The 17,460-nt window shown below is 39.4% G+C and overlaps 1 protein-coding gene across 11 annotated transcripts in view; it reads left to right on the top strand.

Moving 5' to 3' along the window:
- The window catches only part of meis2a (Meis homeobox 2a), a 109,466-nt gene that overhangs the window by 65,252 nt on the left and 26,754 nt on the right, over positions 1-17,460 (top strand). For all 11 annotated transcript variants that reach the window (XM_073040101.1, XM_073040103.1, XM_073040102.1 and 8 more), the window contains one exon: positions 6,646-6,722. In XM_073040101.1, the coding sequence (XP_072896202.1) occupies positions 6,646-6,722 (77 nt within the window). The remainder of the gene's footprint in view (positions 1-6,645; positions 6,723-17,460) is intronic.

The raw sequence follows: 17,460 nt of genomic DNA, 5'->3' as shown, positions 1-17,460 counted from the left end.
CCACCTACCTCCAAGACCTCTCATGCTTTCCATTATTTCGACAATTTCTACTTCCCTGGTCCCAACCATCTCATCTTCACCATGGACATACTGTCACTCTACACCTCCAGTCCCCAGTGCTTCTTTCTGGAACAAAGGCCCACCCAGTTCTCCTCTAGTAACACTTTTATCCACATTGCAGAACTGGTTAAACACCTCTTCCTCCAAGTTCTGCAAATCAAAGATATTGCCATAGGGATTGGCATTGCTCCCAGCTATGTATGTCTTTCTGTTGTCCTTCTGGAATAGCCCTTGTTCTGAAACTGTTCTAGTTCCCCTCCCTAACTTGTTCTTAACTGCACCAACATTGCTGTCAGTTCTTGCGGTCATGTGGAATTTGTCAATTGTATCACCTTTGCCATCAATTTCCACTCTGGACTCAAATTCACTTGAATTATTTTGTGGATTCTTTCTGACTCTTCACTCCCTTTTCTGTATCTCCCTCTGACTCTATCTCAGGAAATAAACCATCCTTTAATATCTACTATGAACATACAAACTCCCATCTCTAACTTGACTACACCTCTTCCCACCCCATCTTTTGTAAGGTCCTATACCTGTCTTTCCCTTTTCCTCTTCACACCATGTTCTTAAGAAGAGGTTTTCCATTCTAGGACTTCTGAAGTGTCCTCCTTCAGGACATGTAGGTTCTCCTCTCCTATAATTGACGGAGCTCTCACACACATTCCCTCCATTTCTCACATCTCTACTCTCACACTCTATCTCCCAACCACCCCCCTCCCCCCAGCAGACAGAACAGATTATTTTCCCAGTATGGCAGCATCTATAGGGAGAAGCACTGTTGACGTTTCGGGCCGAGACCCTTCGTCAGGACTAACTGAAAGGAAAGATAGTAAGAGATTTGAAAGTGGGAGGGGGAGGGGAAATGTGAAATGATAGGAGAAGACCGGAGGGGGTGGGGTGAAGCTGACAGCCGGAAAGGTGATTGGCAAAAGGGATACACAGCTGGAGAAGGGAAAGGATCATGGGACGGGAGGCCTAGGGAGAAAGAAAGGGGGAGGGGAGCACCAGAGGGAGATGGAGAACAGGCAGAGTGATGGGCAGAAAGAGAAAAATGAGGAGAGGGGAAAGCTAAATATATCAGGGATGGAGTAAGAAGGGGAGGGGGGCATTAATGGAAGTTAGAGAAGTCAATGTTCATGCCATAATTGACTTCTCTAACTTCCATTAATGCCCCTCCTCTCCTTCTTACCCCATCCCTGATATATTTAGCTTTTTCCCCCTCCTTTTTTTCTCTCTTTCTGCCCATCACTCTGCCTGTTCTCCATCTCCCTCTGGTGCTCCCCTCCCCCTTTCTTTCTCCTGAGGCCTCCCATCCCATGATCCTTTCCCTTCTCTAGCTCTGTAACCCTTTTGCCAATCACCTTTCCGGCTGTCAGCTTTACCCTACCCCTCCGGTCTTCTCCTATCATTTTGCATTTTCCCCTCCCCCTCCTACTTTCAAATCTCTTACTATCTTTCCTTTCAGTTAGTCCTGACGAAGGGTCTCGGCCGGAAATGTCGACAGCACTTCTCCCTATAGATGCTGCCTGGCCTGCTGTGTTCCACCAGCATTTTGTGTGAGTTGCTTGAATTTCCTGCATCTGCAGATTTCCTCGTATTTTCCCAGTATCTTATGTTTTGCTTATATTTCCACCATCTACAATTGTCTTGATTTTCACTCACGGTGAAATCACTGCCACTTCTCCTCTAGAAATGCCCAAACTGAAACAGTTCTACTCTGCCGTCTGATGGGATTTCCGGCCGTCTCTCTTGCCTTGTTCTCCTCGGCGGTGTCTCTTTCCCTTCTTGACTATGACAATGTGTTGAAGCAAACTGGAGATGTTCCCTGACCTGCTGAGTATTCATTTTATGTTTTTGGTTTAGATTTCCAGCATTTGAAGGAATAGGTAGATAGGAGGGGCTTCCAAGGATATGGCGTAAACTCAGACAAATGGAACCAGCTTGGTGGGCACCATGGTCAGCATTGATGAGTTGGGCTGAAGGGCCTGTTCCCATGATGTATTACTCTATGACTGTATCAACAGATTTTGACTCTCACAGAACAGAGGAAGAGTTCCTCTGCTTCTCACCTCACTAGCCTTCACATCCAGCATATGACTGTCTACCATTTACATTAGCTGCAATAGGATCCCGTCACCAGCCATATCTTCCCCTCGACCTCCATTTGTATTCTCTGTGTAACCGTCCTCTCCAATACTCCCTGGGCCACTCATCTATCTCTGCCTGTGCTCTGCCTGTCACTGCAACTCTCCTTTCCATTCCCACACCCACCTATCTGTCCTTAGCCTCCCCACTGCCCTGTTGAGGCCAGTTGCAAACTCAAAGAACAGTACCTGACATTCCATGTGCGTAGACTACAGCCCAATGGCTTCAACATTAAATTTTCCAAATTCATATATCCTACACCCCCTTGTTCCAGCAGCCCACCCAGATTCTCTCTCCCTTTGTTCACCTTTTCCATCTCTCCCCACCCCCATCATTACAACGCTTATTATCCCTCCTTACCTGTTTCAAATGGCCCACCACCCACATTCCTATGTCAAACAAGAGAAAATCTGCAGATGCTGGAAATCCAAGCAACACACACAAAATGCTGGAGGAACTCAGCAGGCCAGGCAGCATCTATTGAAAAGAGTACAGTCGACATTTCGGGCTGAGACCCTTCCTGGTTTTCTTCCCCCTTGGTTCACTTTTTCTATCCCGTCCCCAACCTGGCTCGATCTGCCCATCACCCTTCCTTTATCTAGATCCACCTCTCACCTTCTAGCCTCCATTCACTCCTCCCTCTCACCTCTTTATACTTGCTGTCCTGCCTCTGTATTCTTAGATTTGATGTTAGGCCTTGATCATCCCTTTGCCTCCAGAGATGCTGCTTGAATTCTGTTGGTTTGTCATCATGTCAGAGGGATAGCTTGTAATGGGCAAATATCAGAACTGTGGGCTCTCGTTATGTTGAAGCTCAAACTGTATCGCAGAGTGAGATCACAAAATAATCTAAGGTGTCAAGCCTGGGGTGTACTTCCATGATCACCTTGTTCAGATAGGGAGTGCACTTCTTTTATTAGTTTCACATTGGTTAAGCAGCTGATCGGAGGAAACATTACATCTGTGGCTCATTTGGTACCCGTGAAGGAACTTTTGATCTTATTTCAATATGCAGAATTTGCAAACTGACTTATTGCAAGTATTCTATAGATGGGACTGTGGCACTTTTCGCCGAAGCTGGCTTGGTAGTGATAGTTGGATCATTTTTGTAGACAGTCCATTGTTCTGTTGCACGACTGTGTTGTTTATATGATGTGCTGAATGCAAAGATTTCTGATGGAATGCCTCGTAACCACTGACTTGAGTTAATTCATGTGGAAACCACTCATCTATTTGTGGTTTCTGCAGGCTTTTCTATGAAATTAAGATAAGTGGATTCCGTATGTGCATGACTTGTAAACAAAAATAATGAACCCTCTTTCTAGGAAAGAGTTTGATCTACAGTCAGCACCAAAACAAATCAAGTTCTAGCTCAGAAGTATAAAAACCACCTCCAGATAAAGTTTATTGTGTGGCTATGTATGCTGTTTTACAGTTGGTAGACATGCTGAAATCAGCTCCTAAACTTACAGGCAGGATACTAGTGTTTGCTGTGTTCTGCTAGCATGTAATAACTCGATCTGCTTCGTGCAGACAAAATATATTAAAAGTATGGAAGAGTGAAGTTTGTGCCCCAGGGAGAAGGAGAGATAATGCATTGAAATTGTTCAGAGGTAGTTAGATGCCTAATGGTCTAATATGTGAGCTATGTGAGGTCCACTGTCTGACTCTCATAAATTCTGGCTACACTGATCCAGTAATTTAGGGGACAGGATGGAACTGTCATCTCTGGTCATCAGTGCTTGGGATCTATTATGCCGATTCCTTCTATTGAGTGTATTTTCTCAGTTTTGTTTAAAGTGAGGAGCAGTAGGTGGTTTAAACTGGCCTTTTATTCCTCCTGTGGCTAATCTTTCCATTCCGCCTTTTTTATTCCAGCCACTGGAGAGAAAAGTATTTAACATGAGGTGCTCTGGAAGCTACAGTGTTCCTGTTAAACTGCACGCACATAGTGGATTTTGAACGTGGTTGTGAGGGACAGTTACGTTTACACCCTCCATTTGCTCTGTTGTTGTCCCAGTGAATTTGCAACTTACATTGAGTTAGCAGTATCTGCAAAATTGACAGAGTTCCACCAGATGCTTAGTATTGGTATGGTGTGGAAGTTCGTTCCACATGAACATCAAACGTGCAGCTTAACTGGGACACAAGGTATTTGGTTTTAATCAATTTCGCACACAGTATTTTAATCTTCATCTTGAGGTTGAGTCCAAGTGTGCTAACAACTATGTTATCGTGCATAGCAAAATGCATATTATGCATTTACTTCAAATCCTTGCACTAAAATGTTGTGCTTATATTGTGGAATTAAATAAACTGCAATAAGAGCCCAATTTCTTCTTGCCTGTGTGAGGTTGAGTTTGTTTGATTTATCTGGATTTGCCTCCACTGAGGTTTTCTGGTTTACAATGTGTGCACAAGCCATTAAATTGGTGTTGATGTTTATTCAGAGTGCATGCTGATTGCAGGTACTGTATATTTTCATGAATTTATGACAGAGCAGTAATTTGTAGAATATCACCGATATTCAGTGAAAATTTCACTTCTGTGAGAAAGGTGCGGGCTCTGGCAGTGAGTCGGTATTTGAATCTGCACACAGTGTACGAGCATTAGTAAATTGATGAACGACAAAAACTTACTTTAACTTCACTGATCACATTCAGTATAATGCTTTCAACATATTAGCTCAGAATTTGGCAGGCCACAGTCTCAACTTGGAAGGCAAATTGATGAAAAGCATTGCAATAGACCTGCACCAACTCAGTGAACATAAATTAATGGTGTACCAAACCAGCATCTGGCTGGATGCCAGGGGGAAAACAGCAGCAAAGCCAGCTATTGTTGAGGGGGCAGCAACTGTTTTTTTTGTATGTGGGGGAACCCTGTTCATAGCAACATTACACAGCTACTGGCTTATGATCCCAGCCTTTGAAGTGTAAGAAATGATAACTGTTTTATTTCACCATAGTGATGGCCTTTCACTGGGGCTTCCATAATTGTTATTGTGCAGCCTGTAAGCCCTGGTGAAGCAGCAAGCAAATAAAGCTATTTGCTGTGATTTGAATGCCCGTGCTTTGCTCTCTCTCCATGTTTAGTAGTACGTGTCTATGAGCCTCAGTGAGTCATGCAGCAATCCTGCCTGGTCTGGCTGCTGCCAGGAAGTAGTAATACTTAAGTCCACATCTAGTTGCAGCATAAATTGACTACACACTTAATCTTGTGCAGAAAAAAAAATGTCCAATATGGAATTTAGTAGAAAGTGTTTAGTGTAAAATCATTTTCAGTCATTGCTAGCGAGAAGACTAAGGGGCAGAGTTCTGTCTTTGTAGCAGGAAAGATGAAAATTAGTATCTGGTTAAAGTACATACTCTGCGTAGCTACCATTTCACACCTCTGAAAGCTTCATCAGTGCAGAGTGGTTCGAGGACAGCCAAACCTATGACCTGTGTCCTTAATTCACCACAGTCTGGTTCCACAGTGATGAGGTGATCCATCATCATTGTTACTATATTCTAGCATGTATTCCACTGGGAAACCTCAATTGCTACAGGATGGCTATGCCAGAAATGACTGAATTAGAGATTTCAAATGGCCATATATATAGTGTAACTGCATTACCTGAAGATGCTTTGCTTCTACAATAGTTAGCCTTGGCTTTATACTGACATTTCACTGTCATTTGTACTGGCTTCGATGCAGGAAGAGCTAATATTGATGAATTAGGTGGAAAAGGGAAAGGCATATTTTGACAACACATAATAACTAGTACATTTGTGGCTGCAGTCTTGAGCCACTAGAGGTTTACTAAGAAATGATTCCAAAACATGTCCCATTCAGAATTATTGTGTAAACCTTTTGATTGTACTCCCTCTTCTTACTGCAAAACATCCTTGTTTTTATCAGCCATTAATTATCTTCATTACTGAGTGTAAAATAAAGGACAATCACATTGTTTGGATGAATTCTGGTGTTAGGAAGCATATTTATCACTGTGGCGTAGTGCAGTACCTGACAGCCAAGGATTGATGACCAAGAGCAGTCCAAGAGGCTAAGGCAGCCTTATACAATGCAAATTACCAACTGTGAATTTAGATTCATCCTATTCATTTCATTCGCCTCTGCTGAAAACTATTAGTGGTTTAGTAGTAGCAAGGGGTCATTACTAATATGGACAAGGTAAGATGAGGAAAGCCTCCTGCAATTACATGCCTTTCAAAAGGGCTGCAGGCTGATCCAAAAAAGTGTCAACACCCAGCAATCAAAATAATTCATTTCATTTTAAAAAATCCATATTAGATGAGCATTGCCCTCTTTCCTTGCAAAGATTTTTTTTATAATGAAACACTGTCCCTCTGTAGTTAGAGTGAGTTTAATCAGTGCCAGATTCTGTTTTGTGGTTCCAAGCTACTCATGGCTAATGCTTATTATTTTGTGCAGCATCCGTACCCATCAGAGGAGCAGAAGAAACAGTTAGCCCAGGACACAGGACTCACAATCCTACAAGTGAATAACTGGTGAGTGACTTACCCCACTTCGGTTTCTCTCTCAAAGGTGCTTTGCTTTGTAACTAACCCCCTTTTTTTTTGGAGGCTCAGAACTATTTGGCACACAGGCATGCAACTTTGATTTTGGTGTGCCAGATAGAAGGCTTTGCATTGTCCCATTTCAAAATTGTATTTAGAATAGGATATTGATTTTCTTTTTTGATCATGTTTGCAAAAGTATACATTTTTTCCCATTTTACATGTGTGATATGGTGGATTACTGCAACAGCAGTAATACTAGTTGTCCCTTTGTAGATGGCTTAACACATAACTTTGAATGGTAGTGGGGGAGATGTAGGGAGGTTGGATTAAATGAAATGATCACAGTACCAAAGAAATGATACAGGAATTACTTATCAAAATACTGGCCCGGGCTTTATCTGCAGCTTAATTTTGTTCAGTACATTCTCGGGTGATGTTCAGATTAATTGAACTGACAGTTTCCTTTCAAAATTCAGGGAAGGTATTTGCACGGATTTCAGGTCTTATACAAACTTAATTACATGGAACCCCATTTTATCATTATAATTCCATGTAGCAGAGGTTGTATTTACAAATGAGAAGACTTTCCTTTTATTCGCAGCTTTCCTTAATATATTTATCAAAGCAGGTTCATTTACAAAGTGCTCTATCTGTGGGATACAGGCAGGCAGACATTAACGAAGCTTTTAGGTTTATCGGACTCCGTGCCTGATGAGCAACCTGAGGGTCAATTGATTTTGTGGTTCTGTGATTCATTTTTTTCTCATTTTTCTAGGATCACAATGAGAGACATGCCTGGAGAATTAGCCAGTTTGTCTGCCTTATCTGTCAGGCAATTTTTTTTTTCCTAGGGAAGTCAAGCTACTTAAATTGGCCACAGGAACTGCTGTTATCTGACTTTAATGCACCCTATAGTGTGGATAGCATTTCAATTACACCAGTAACCAAAGCTTAGCCACGGCCTTTTCATGCTAGCACTATGTAAAAGGCAATGTGCCTAGCTACAGAGCAGAAAATTGAGTTGCTTATATTCTGTCAGGCAGGCTTATGCAGAAATAAACTGCTGTATTGAAGATCAAAAAAATTACTGAATTGTTTTAAATTGAAAATACACGTTTCATGGAATTTAATAATTGTATCCATCTTTGAAATGATATCTTGAAACCAATGAGTTAGATAACATTTGAAGCAATTGAGTACTTTAATTTTGCCAGTTTATGTTGTGCTAGATATAGTACATTTTGTACCCAATTAATAATGGAATATTTCCTAAAGAACTGACAATGTTAAGAGCTCAGCCACTCAAACATCAAAAGCTTCACAGTGATCAGCTGACACTGTCATTTCTGAAACAAGAATTAGATGTACAGTCTTGATTGCTGTGCTGGAAGTCAAAGGTGATGCAAGGGTGTACATTTGTAAACACTGGACATGTGATATCAAGTGCTAGATCATGGTCCCATTAGGCATCATAAAGTGCAGAGATTGCACACTTATGAAAATAGAAAGAGCTTCTAAATAGCCAAAAAAACATGCAAGTTCTTGTTTCCCAAGCTAAAGAGTGTTTTGCAGAAGTGCTCTGATCAATTTGAAGAGCTTTCTCATTTGGTATCAGGAAATTAATGGCCAGTGCCAGTGGACTGATGCAGCCCTTTTTAGTTTCAAGCAGTCACATGAAGGGATGCTGAATCATTCCTTTGTCTCAACTGCACAATCAAGGCTTGCAGAGGTCAGAAGGAAGCCCTGTTTTGATATCGCAAGTGGCACATCATTTTCAGACAGCTGAAACCATGTTTGCAATTCTGTAGCATTTGCTTAATTTTCAGTTGTAAGAGGCAATAAAAAAGAATTCTGGGCAATTCAGGATAAAGTAGTTAGCCATGTTTCAAAGGCATCTATGCAATAATAAAGAGCAAAATAAAGGAATATTTTATGTATAATGAGCTGTATTTTTACCTTTGTCTTTTGTTTCAGTTCTATATTTAGAAAGAAAGATTTACTGAATTCTCTGGGGTGTGCCCACTTAGGGGAATTTTAGTACAGTATGGGATTTTAAATCACATGATACCTGAAGACTGAGGTTTTCCTCCGTAGTGTCAAATTACTGTTTCTTTTTAAGTTTATCTGATTGTTGTGAAAACATCTTTGGATTCAGTTGTGACTCATGGGAAAATATTGTAGTGGCTTTTGGCAAGAATCAGTATTTAATGGCATATGGTGTGAAATTTATCTTATCCTTCTCTATATAATGAATGATGACAGACACCAAATTTTGCATTAGTGTACAGATTCAGTTTATCTTTCTGGGTTGAATACAACAGTGTGTAAACTGCATATTGTGCATCTGAAATTTTAAGAAACTGGCAATTTTATTTCTCTCTCTTAATGCTAGCAGAATTGATAATGCTTGAAAATAGAGTTGTGCATGAGACAGAGATAGGAGCTTTTAGTTACTAATTCAATGTGTATTTCCTCAACCCTAACTGCCCTTAAAAAATGTGATCATAACCACTTTCCTGAACCACTGCAGTCCTTACGGTGAGGGTGATCCCAGAGAGCAGTTGGGAAGGAGTTACAAAATTTTGACCCAAGTCAAGATGATGCGTGACATGTTGAGCAGGCTAGAGTTAGTAGGTTTGCAAGTGCCTGGTGTCTCTGGCCTTCTAGGTGGTAGATGTTATTGATTTGGGTGGTGCTGTTAAAAAAGGCATGGCGAGTCACTCCAGCGCATCATATGGAAGATGTGCGTAGTGCACCAGTGATGGAGGAAATTAATGTGCCAATCAAATGTGGTGCTTTATCCTGGAGAACATTGAGTTGTTTGAATGTTGTTAGAACTATGTTCATCAGACATATGGGGAATATCCATCACACTCCTAACTTGTGGATAGGAGAGGGTGGAAAGGCTTTGGGGAGTCAGGAGTTGACACATTCACCTCAGAACACCAGTCCTCTGACCTGTTCACATACAGTAGTTGCAGTATTTATCTGCCTCCCTGCACACACAATTAAGCCTTATAATTTAACTTCTAGGTTTCTTTTCACTGCTCTATGATTTCTAATTAATACTTGATCGACAGTTAAATTTGGCATAAGTGAAGAATCTGAAGATATTTATAATAAACTGTACTTTAAAATTTAATAGATTTTCGCAATCACCTTTGAGGGTGTAATATTGCATTGGCAATTTGAAGTCACTTTATTTCATTATAAAGGTAAAAAGTTCAATTTTGTCCTAATAACATATTATAATAGAGTAGAAATTAGTAGCCAAATTTTTCAAGATCTTTTTTTAAATTCTCCCCAATAGAAGAATCTTCCCAGTTCTTCAGGAGAATTGCATTATCAATTATATAAAAATGAACAATGATTGTTATTACCCAATCATTGTTAAAATACGGCTACCACTTCAATATTAATAGATGGTTACCAAAAGGATATATCAAATAATTAGCATTGAAAGACGGTAATAAGTAGCTTATTAAAATCCATGTGAAGGATTTCTGACCTTAGTGCTCTGAAGAATACATATCACATGACAGCGAAGTCATCTTGCAATATAAGCACCCTCCTTGTGCTCCCTGTTGGATCACCTGCCTATGACATTTAATAAGCTATATGTATGATTTATTGTGTGCCCTTTTGACAAGATCTGAAAACTGAAATGTTATAGTCCTTGCTGGCATCCAGTACTGCTTTCATTATACACTCATCTAATGGAAGTGTTACATTTAGTCAAATGGATTATATGTAGAGCCGTGCAGATCTTGCACATTCCCTGTAGTCATTGTTCAGAGTATAATAAAATTATGCTATCAATTTGCTATGAGAGGAACACCAGAGTTCAGTGACTTATACCCCAGCGTGTTTATACTGCAATCTGCTACATCTCTAACTTGTGATGATGCAAACAGCACATAGATTCCACTTACAGACTTCTGAACAGCAACTACAGAATTAAACAAGTGAGAAGCCAATATATCGTGAGGCATGTCACAAAAGGTTATAATAACTGCCTTAATTCTACACTAGTGTCTTATGTGACCTGAAGGCAATGGGTAAAATTGAAACATTGTGCTAATGATATGATTGGTCTCATTTTAATAATGCTAATTGACAGCTAAATAGTGCCTTGCATTGTTGTTGGGTTGTTGTGCTGAGTCCAAGGGTTAACCCTGACTTCTTAGGAGTATATTGTATCAACAAGAAACTATTACTTCTCTTTTAACTAACACTTCCGATATCATGATAATCACTACTTTTGAGTATATCAATCTTAATGGTGACCTAGAGGGAAAAAGGAAAACATCAGTTGCTAGTTCCATTCCAATTTTTCCTTCAATTGATGTATTAAAATGTTTTCTTTCAGAACTTATAGCGCCTGAACTTAGCCAGTCCAGTTGACTGTCATGTTCCATTGCATCTCCTGAGCACTGCCAATTTTGAAATCTTTGCATCCTGTCAACTAACTGCTCATGTGCGCTGAGAATTGATCCATAGAAAGGCTTCCTTATCAAAGCCATAGCTCTCCATCCATGAAACTCAGACCTTGTCTGCAATTTGAATATGTTAGGGAAATGTAGTTGTCAGTTTGAAGGAAAGACCAATGACATAATTGACCAAATAATCTACTGGGTTTATGGGTTGAGGGATACATTTTGGCCAGTGTTCCCGGAGAAGACTTACTGCATGTTTAGGATAATCTCAGATCATGTAATTTTATAAATTCCATCTGAGATATGCTTAAATCCATAGCCTACTGACTGAAAGATAAGACTATTATCATTGAACCCAAGATCGATAGTTTGTAATAAAATAGCCAATTACTTTCATTGCTATTGTTTTTACTTCTGTGGTTTATTTTGTGTAAGTTATGATATCCAAAAGTCTGAGATCAGGTACTGAAATAGCATTCATCTCTATCTTTCAAAGTCTTTTTCTAAAACTTAGGCTGTTGCTTAGACCATAAGACTATAGAACATAGGAGCAGAATTAGGCCATTTGGCCCATTGATTCTGCTCTGTTTCAAATGCTTGTCTGAAGGGGAAGCCTTAACTAAGCCAAATGTTTTATCCAAGATAATGCAACATCAGCAAAATTCCTTCTGTTCTCCAACCAGTGTCTACAAGCAATTGATCTTCCCATCTCAGTTGACTCCAGCAACATGAAGCTTCACACATGGTTGAAACCCAAACTTATGCAATGACTGATAAGAGATTATTAACTGAAACATTAACTCTGTGTTTTCCTCTCTGCTGGGGGTCTTGACCCGAAACGTCAACTGCTTATTCTTGTCTATAGGTGCTATGTGATCTGCTGAGTTCCTCCAGCATTTTGTGTGTGTTGCTCCAGATTTCCAGCATCTGCAGAATCTCTTGTGTTTATGCTGACACTTTCTGCCTTTATATAGCATCCTTATATAACATCAGGATGTCTGAAAAATACAGTCAGTCTTTGTCACTGTTGTTGTAAAGGAAATGGAACATTTAGTTGCATTCAGAGAGCACCCACAAGCTGCAATGTGAAAATCACAAAAAATCTGCCCTCTAGTAATGTCATTTTAAGGATAAATACTGGCCAGAACACCAGGGAGGTTGTCATCTACTCTTTTGGAATTAAAGCTATGGCAATTTTACAGTTCAGTAGACATCAAAGGGAAAACGCTCCAGCAGTTGGAATCATATGGTGCACAAAGGAAATGGTGGTGGTTGTCAGAGGTCAATCGTCCCAGCACAGTGGAGTTCCTCACGACCATGCAGTAGATCCAGCTACCTTCAGCTGCTTCACTTGTGATCTTCCTTCTAATAAAATGCCAGAAGTGAGGGTGTTCCCTATTGATTGCACAATATTCAGTTCCATTAGTAACTCCGCAGCAAATGAAGCAATCCATGGTAGTCTTTTGCGATAGCGACAAAATTCAGTGCTCAGGCAGTTCCTTGGAAATCACACATCCTGTTTCGACTATCCCCCCCTGTCCTCCAGTGTCACTTTACACATTGGCTCCTGTTTTCCCAGCTCCACAATTGGTTGGCTCTTCTTCAGCCTGATCTGAAACTCACTTCCCACATTGCTCTTTCTGATAGACTTTCTGTCCGGTTCAAAATAAAGTTCTAAAACACTTTTATTCAACCATGTACCTACCTCCTTCCCTCTCTCCCCACTCTGACCGTTCGTCTCCTTCTCCATGCCTGCTGCATAACACTCTCTTATAACGCTCTTGTGTAATGTTCCTTCCACACATCACACATCGAGGAGTTTCAAACCAAGCCACTGCTTTAAGAAAGTCAGAAGGATTGTTTTGGGAAACAGAATAAAAGCTCAAATTACTCATAGAGTTGCTTACATTATAAGCAATAAAAATGTTAGCTGCTTATAATTAGAATTACCCACCTGTTACATAGCTGTTTTGGCTATTTCACTCTTGTCCATCAATAGTAAATCATGGGGAGGTTGTGGCCTCCAGAAATGGTAAGCAAAAAGTTTTAGAAATGGGCACCGTTATGAAAAACAGGTGGCAGAAAAGCAGCTCTGTAGGTATGCGTACATCTTGTATTAATAAAATCTTCAAATAGTCCAAGCGAGAAGGCAAGCTGATATTTAAAGGAGCAGTGTCAACTTGTGGAATAAGGGGACGTGATATGATGCTGGGGGCAGTTGAGACAGCCTCTTCCATTACCAAACAATAGTGCTTATTTAATATCCTCTAGAGAGCGTCAGCCATAATGCATTTACATTAACTTTCTCCTTTAAAGAAAATTATCAAGACATCTTTTCTGTAAACTACACAGTACATTTCTATTTATCGTGGACATATTAAATGCGGCCACACCATTTCCTGCCAAGCGGTAGCATTGTTAATGTGATGACATCACTGGCACAAATCAATGTTCTGTAAACAAAAACTGATGAAGTCTCTGCTGACACAGACTCTTTCATATTTGTGAGCAAGATATTATGATATAGAAAACGAGTCTGGAAACATTATATACTTGCTTAGAGACAGGGTAGAGTTATCTGCTTAAGTTGAGATAAATTGCATTATAAAACTTCTTCCCCCTTTGTTTGAGAGGCCATGTTATTTTTTATGAATATCTATAGTACTAGTCATGTGATGTAGCAAACTTGGACTCAAAGTGGCATAGGTTACATGCATAAATCAACTTTAATTTTAAGTTGGATGGCAGCAAGAAAACAGTATTGGATATAGACAGAGAAAAATAGACTAAAACAGAGTGAAGGATGCAGTGAACACAAATAAGCAGCTTAATGCATCTTGGCAAGGCAGTGTAAGCCTTGTAGGAGCTCGAAGAGCCTCGGGCAATCTGTGAGTTGAATAGCAATTTTATTACTTTGTCATTAAACCAATTTCACAGCAGTATTGTTTGTTAATGAGCAGCAGCAAACGAGTGAAGATGTCACACAGTGGAATAGCAGTGAGATTTGTGACCAAGAACTGCATCACTGAGATGAAAAGGCCATCAAAGGCTATAAAAAGGAACAATTGAGGGCGGGGGGTGGTTGAGGAGGGGGTAAGCAGTCAGTCTGATATTTCAGAGCAAACCATTGAAGAAATAATGTCAAAATAAAACTCGAGAAAGCAGATATGAAAAGTAGTCTGCAGGTTGTGCTTTTAGACAGCTTAGAAAGAGGAAGGAGTATCTCGTTTTACCAGCAAATGCTCTGCATTTCATTTTGTAAAATAATATGTTCTTTCTGGTGATATCAGCTTTATCAGGTCTTTAAGTTCTTTGCACTTCAGTTTGGGGACTACTTTATTGAATAGCCAAATGGGATACTACTTCCACTAGCTGTTGCTTTTTTATATGTGGAATACAGAAGTCTTCACAGCAACTTCTGTCCATACTGTCAGATTTATTGCTTTAGTCCCCCAGTCAGCTTCAGTGTTAAAGGGTTTAACTTGAAATTCAACACACAATGCATTCTATAATTTCAAGGTTTCATCAAATCCAATCTACTCTGTGAAGTATGTCCACTTCCAGCGTTCAAGCACTCTTCACTAAGCCTCACATTTGCTGCAATGTTTGAAGATGCTTTGCCAAGCTGCCCATACTCGGTACAATATTGTACTCTACTGAATGTATTCAACTCAGATTTTAACAGAAATCTCAACTAGGATTGATGAAAAAGCATTATAACTTTAAAGTCAAATTTGTAATTAGTTAGGATTTATTTTCTGTGAAAGTCTTCCTTTCAGAAGAAATTCCACCAAATGAGGATTCGTGACTTCAGTGGGCTTGTGGGCAATTGAGGTGTTCAAAATATTGGAAGGAGTTGACAGACATGATAGAGGAAAACTATTTCCATTGATAGGGCATTAAAAATGAAAGGACCTTGATTTATAGAATTGGGAAAACTTGTTTAACTCATAGGGACATATAAATCTGGAACTCTGTCTTTCTCAAAGGGATGGATATGAACCAATTCGAGTTTTGAAAACAGATTGATGGAATTTTGAAAAGGAAAGGTATTGAGTAAAATTGAGCTGTCAGATAAATGGGATTGAAGTGAAGACTAGCTGGGATCTAATTGAAGAGCAATGTAGGAGTGAGGGGTGTTAACTGCCCTACACATGTTGCTGATGATCCTTCTGCAAAACATGATAGAATTGAGAGAAAACTTCACTGAAGGTATTGTGAGTATTTTTTCCTGTGGATGAGAACTGATTTTCCTCTTTAATCAGCACTTGGTACAATGTGGTTAAACTCTCTTCCAGCCCAGTGCTCATCCTCAGAGTCCTGGGTGTTTAGCAAGAATCTTTTATGCCTGGCAGGGCAGAAACCACTGGCTGACCTGCTCTACTTGGCAACTTTTCAAACTTATCCTCCTCCTGGGGTACAATTGGATTGAATTGCCAGAATGATCAATTCACTTTTAGATTCCTTCCATTATGCACAGCATATTATGTATTTTCACTGTTCTTATTATACAGAAAATACAAAAATGCTACTTTTTTAAAGGGAAGTAATTAACCCTCTGATATTGGAAAGAAAGGAGAGCAAATGGTCTAAAAAAGATTTCAAATGAGTGTAGTTGTTTACCAGCCGAAATACCTGCTAGCTTCACTAGTGAGACTGCATTTCATAGAGGCTATAAGTCGCAATAAATCCAGTGATAGCCAGCTTGTGATATCCGGACATTTCAGGTAGAGCACTGTGTTTGGTAGAAGGTGATGATAAATTGTGTTAAAGAGGATTCCACAGAAGGACTGATGTTATCAAACTTGATTGGACCATCTGATAGAGACTGCAGTTTGTTAATGAATGTGTCAATTAATCTGTTAACGGTTGACTGCTACTCTACAATTTCTAATAGTCAGGAAGAAAACTATGTTCATTGGCTGGCTTTTATTTTTGCTTATGACTGCCAAGTTTTTTTTTGTTTCACTGGAAATTAATCTGTGCGGTACAGTTGTAATGGCTTAAATTGGCACCTTTTGTAAATTGACTGGTTTAGAAAAATTCTCCAGATATTAATGCAGACCAGACAGATAGTTAAGAGGTAGTCACCACTGGGATTAGGACTATTAGTCACCTGTCTTAAGTGGTTAGGTCTAGACATCAGTTTCTGATCCCTTGTGTGTGAAACCTTGGTCTCTATTGGTCAAACCATTATCAGTCTGCAAAGGGGAATGAAACAGCTAAATATTCACATAAATATGTGCCAGCTGTTCAAATGATATCCCAGTTTTGTTGCACCTTTAATGATTAACTACAGTTTAGAATCTGCTTTAAAAAGTACTTGAGTGTTCTATCATTATATCCAAGTCCCTTAACTTTACCAAAAAAATGACATCATTAAATATTGAGAAATTTGGGAACTTGAGCACTTCAGGGTTATCCATTATCTTTTATTATTTACTTGGTTATGAAAGTTTTATCAAAGTAGGTTGACTCCTTCTGAAATATATTCACTTGTTTGATACTCATTGTCATGATGGGGATGAAGCAAGTAGAAAAATCCAGTGGGGAAGTTTAAAATAGCACCCCCTTTAGGTTAGTTCAAATAGTATCATTTAACCTGGCCTGAACATGCTTAAATTATTCATGCTTTTTATGAAAAACCTATGTATTGACATAGTTTAATGACATTCTTGTTGAATGTGGGCATTAATTATGTTGATATTTGGTAGAGTTATGTAAATCCACTATATGTGACTTCAGCAAGTGGAGAAGAAGTTAATTTGAAAAATGCACATCAGTCATAAAGATATTAGGAAGCCAGCGATGACTCATTATATCACATTTATTCATCTGCTCCAAGTCTGAAGTATTTGGACAAATTGTTTCAGGCTAATAACGTGGACTTTTTAAAAAAGATGAACACAGGTTTTAGCACAAGAGTACAAGTCGGAAAATACTGATTTTTGTCCAACTAGGTTTGACGTAATACACACAAGAGAATGGTGATATTTGGTTTATAAGTGCATATAAAAAGTGCTGTCTAAAGGTATTTTAAAGTGGAACTTTGTCTGGTCTTCTAATTCCATTACAAATTAAAACAAATAGTTGCAGGAGAGTGGCTTTCAAAGAAACAAACTTGAGGTTTAATATGAGTATAGAGAAAGCACTATATACTATTAATGTCATATGACTCAGAAAAACTTGATTCAGTGGCCTCAGGGATGAGCCTGACACACCACTCTGTAACCAGTATCTTCTTTCATTTGCGTTTTCTTGACAGTTAGGCTTTGTGGGTTTTGCCTTGG

Source organism: Hemitrygon akajei, chromosome 3 (assembly GCF_048418815.1).
Source record: "Hemitrygon akajei chromosome 3, sHemAka1.3, whole genome shotgun sequence".
Taxonomy (NCBI): Eukaryota; Metazoa; Chordata; class Chondrichthyes; order Myliobatiformes; family Dasyatidae; genus Hemitrygon; species Hemitrygon akajei.
The sequence above is the reverse complement of the archived record's forward strand: the minus strand, read 5'-3'. Positions and strand labels throughout refer to the sequence as shown.